Raw genomic sequence first — 4,422 nt, forward strand, 5'->3', positions numbered from 1 at the left:
CCCCACTTTCTCTCCCGTATAAGTATGTATGCTTGCTTGCTTGAATTTCTCAGCAATGGATGGAGAAAGAGCCAGTTTCTCACCAAGAAACAAAGCTCTTTCATTGGAATTTAGACAGCATCAACAGAGTAGTCTTGTGTGTATGTATGAATGTGTGTGTGTGTGTGTGTGTGTGTGTGTGTGTGCATGCATGTGTGTATCTGTGTGTTTGTATATCTGTTTATCTCTCTCTATATCTATATCTATCTGCCTGTCTGTCTCTCTGTGTCTGTCTATCTCTATCTCTCACTCTCTCTATATATCTATCTGACCTGTCTGTCTGTCTCTCTGTTTCTTTCTCTCTCTATCTATCTTTCTATATCTCTATTTTTCTCATTCTCTATTTCACTCTCTCCCCCTCTATCTCACTCTCTACCTGTGTATATCTCTATTTATTTATTTATCTATCTATCTCTCCATCTATCTGTTTATCTTTCTCTCTCTCTCATTCACTCTGTCTGTCTGTCTCTGTCTCTCTATCAATGCTTAACAAGTACACTTCACAACTAGAAGGTACCAGGTTTCATTTCACTCTGTCACATGTTGGGCAAATGTTATTCTAAAGCTTGCTGAATACAACTGAAACATTAAATTAGAACAGCCATGTATTTCAGAATGGCCACCATGATAGTCACCAATGAAGAAAATGATGTTGCTCATATCTACACAATTAAATATATACAATTAAATTGTAGTTCTTCATAAATGTTCATATTTAAGGTTCATGAAACTCCTGATTTTTTTTTTTTTCTAATTCAGTTTTATAAATTGATATTTTATATATGGTACAGTTGCTGTAAATATATGAAACGAGGAAGAGAGAGGGTGGGGAGATTACTAAATCTTTCCACTTGTTCTCTTTATTTAGGCGAGGCAGCTTCGATCATCCGAACGACAGCTTAGAATACGAGTGAAGTCATTGACAAATGAACTAGCTGTTTATAAGAGGTACTTTAATGTTAGTTTACTGCTGTTTCTTAACTCTTAATATCCTGTCACATGTTGGGCAAATGTCATTCTAAAGCTTGCTGAATACAATTGAAACATTTTCTAAGTCAAAAGCTCAGTTCTGTAATGACTGAACAGAAAATATTTAAAAATAGGTTTGTTTATTCAAATGTTTATAATGTCAGATTATTGTGAAAATTGGAATTATCACAGGAGAGACTTAGTATTTTTTGTTAACAATCATTTAGGTTTGGTGAAGTGGAAGAGGATATTTAAAAGGAAATTTATCTTGTGTATGTAGTTTTTAGTTGGATGCAAAATAGACAGCATATGTGGAGACTTTTTATTTACTTTTCAGCTTTGATGGTACTTTAAAAAGTACCCCAACAGAAAAAGAGAATTCAGCAAAGTTGGTAGAGATCCTTTTAGCAAGAGACCAGAAGGAATAGCTACAATTTGGGAAACGGGAGAGATTGTGGGTTGTATAATGAATGGAGAAGTTCCTTGCATTTTGAATGATGGTTTTGCAGGAATTGTGGAGCTAAGTAAAAGCTCTTGAATTTGTAGGAGGGGTGGGTGGGTTCTTTCAGCATTTTAGTGCATATCCTTTACTTGAACTGCTGCAGCTCAGTCACAAGTCAACCATGTTAGGGACTTGGGCCTGTAAGTTGTGGTTGTGTATGGAAAATAGAGGATCTTGCTCTAGAAGATGATTTCACATACATGCTTAGCTGTCTCTGATGGATCAACAGTGAGGCGTATCCTAGGATAGTTAACTTAAAACTGGCAGAAGTACAACCAGTCAGCTGACTTGAATGAAACAGGGGCCAATATGTGTGTGGTGGTGGGGAATTTGTGAGGTATGTGAGTGTGTGGTGGGTAATCCTGATAAGGCAGTGGTTGGACATCCAATTCTTGCAGAGATTGTATGGTTTGGTAGCAGTTAGGTTTGGAGGTTAGGAAAGCAATCTTGTGTCTATATGTTGTGTGTGCCAGTCAGTGAAGGGTGTAGGAAACAAGGTTTGTTAATGTAAAGAGGTCTTGGGTGTTTGTGTGTTCGTCAGTGATGTGTGTAGGGGATGAAATGAGGTTGATGTATAGAATTAATGTGTTAGTGAAAGTTTCAGTTTCTGCAGTATAGCAATATAAGCTGTGAGCATTGAAGTCATGGAAGTTGATGAGTTCGGAGAGAGAGAGAGAGAGAGAGAGAGAGAGAGAGGTGAAGTGAAGTGAGAAAGGCTTCCTCAGTGTAGGAAGTGGCATGGTTGTAGAATTATTAGTAGTTAGAGAAATCATCATCATCATCATCGTTTAATGTCCACTTTCCATGCTAGCATGGGTTGGACGATTTGACTGAGGACTGGTAAAACCAGATGGCTACACCAGTCTCCAATCTGATTTGGCAGAGTTTCTACAGCTGGATGCCCTTCCTAACGCCAACCACTCAGAGAGTGTAGTGGGTGCTTTTACGTGCCACCGGCATGAAGGCCAGTCAGGCGGTACTGGCAACGGCCATTCTCAAAATGGTGTATTTTATGTGCCACCCGCACAAGAGCCAGTCCAGAAATCTAGAGTGCAAATGAGGAAGCAGATTTATTTAGATGAAGAGAGACCTTGAACCAGAGTAAATGGAAGTCTTTACAGTTGATATCCAAGTGAGAGAGCCATGTGATAGGTGAGTGAAATCTATATATTCACTGACTCAATCTTTTAGAGTGAAATTTGAATACAGTATGTCGCCTGGAGACCAGACACAGAGTATGGATAAGGGTTGAAAAACTGTGCCTTGGAGAAGAATCAAACATATGGTTTACAAGTTAGTAAGGGGTTATGTGATAGTGAAAGGGTTCAAGTACTTTTGGAATTTATGACTGTTAGAAGAGTGGAAGGAAAATGACTAAGTCTGGTTAGTTTTAGCTTTAGGTATCTAGTAATGTGTAACAGGTGTTAATGTCCTGTGAGGCCAGGATGACTCACTACTGGGAGCCTGGTTTGGATGCTCGTAAAGGTACCTATCCATGTGAGGAGTTTTAAATTGGGTGGTTAGATGTGGCTACCACTCCAAAAGTTAATAAAGTGGAGTGGCTGTCAATGCTCTATATAACAACATTACATTAGACAAATGATGAGTTTGTGTGTAAACATACACAGATACATGCATACACATAACATCCATATGTATGTGTGTGTTTGTGTGTGCATACATACATACATACATACATATATCTTTATATATATATATATGTGTGTGTACACACTCACATACATACACACTGTCTTCTCTTTTAGAAATCGAAGTAATTCTGCACGCAATTCCCGATTTGAACAGTCTTCCTCTTGTGAAAGTCTCAACTGTATAACTCTACGGAATCGGTCTTCTTCTCGAGAGCGAAGTAGTTCGCGTGAGCGTCCAACACTACGTAGAAAACAATCTAATTCCAGAGAAAGGAAATGTTCCAGAGATGCAGTTTACTCTTGTAGCCATGACAACAATATGAATTCTTCCAGAAACAGCGCAAATTCTACTGGATCTCAAAAGAATTACAGAAGTCGTACTCCTTCACCATACAGTGAGTTTTGAATTTGAAACACTTCTTTGCTTTGATCCAATTGGCTGAGTTGGTAAAGTATCAGCCAATCAACCACAACGATTTGTATCCAGTTTACTTGTCACATTGCACCTTTTGCATATAGAGACACTTAATCGTTTTACTGCTGTAATTCTGTTTAAATATCTTGTCTTTGTTTGAACAAATTTTGTAACTAATAAAAAAAAACATAGTAAAATAATTTTGCCATTATTAAGCTGGTGTTTGGAACATAAATTAACATGAAATATTAATGGATTGTTTTTAATTTAAATGACTTAAAGACAGAAAATTTATATCATAGCCCCAGGGATGATCTCAGGCAAGTTGTTATCAAAAGGGTTGAGTCTGAATATCTCAGTCCATGTGGGAAAAATAGATTCCATAGGGATATTCAGTTCATTTCTATCAGTAGTACACTGGTGGTATTGGGGAGGGGAGAGTCATGTGAAGATTATTGGTGTAGACCCTTCTTTACAAACAAATAAAGAAAAAAACATATTTAAAGAAATAGGGTGTCTGTGTCAGTAGCAGGTGCTATAGTCGCTTGGTGTTCAGAATTGAAATCTCTCCTCTTTTGTCATTTTGAATGGAAATACCTGCCTTGACTATGTTACATAGTGACCAAATTCACACAGTATCTTTCCCCAAAACATATCTGTAACTACATATCTTTGTGGTAAGAAGCTTGCTTCCCAACCATATGGTTCCCAACCTTGGGCAAGTGTCTTCTATTTTGGCCTCAGGCCAACCAAAGCCTTGTGAGTGGATTTGGTTGACAGAAGCCGAAAGAAGCCTGTTGTGTGTGTGTGTGTGTATATATATATGTGTGTGTGTGTCTGTGTTC

The 4,422-nt window shown here is 37.9% G+C and overlaps 1 protein-coding gene across 5 annotated transcripts in view; it reads left to right on the forward strand.

Annotated features, from left to right (window-relative positions):
- LOC106877348 (centrosomal protein CCDC61) overlaps positions 1-4,422 on the forward strand; it is a 107,103-nt gene that overhangs the window by 78,916 nt on the left and 23,765 nt on the right. For all 5 annotated transcript variants that reach the window (XM_052970643.1, XM_052970641.1, XM_052970639.1 and 2 more), the window contains exons 8-9: positions 908-987; positions 3,277-3,557. In XM_052970643.1, the coding sequence (XP_052826603.1) occupies positions 908-987; positions 3,277-3,557 (361 nt within the window). The remainder of the gene's footprint in view (positions 1-907; positions 988-3,276; positions 3,558-4,422) is intronic.

This window comes from Octopus bimaculoides, chromosome 9 (genome assembly GCF_001194135.2).
Source record: "Octopus bimaculoides isolate UCB-OBI-ISO-001 chromosome 9, ASM119413v2, whole genome shotgun sequence".
Lineage (NCBI taxonomy): Eukaryota > Metazoa > Mollusca > Cephalopoda > Octopoda > Octopodidae > Octopus > Octopus bimaculoides.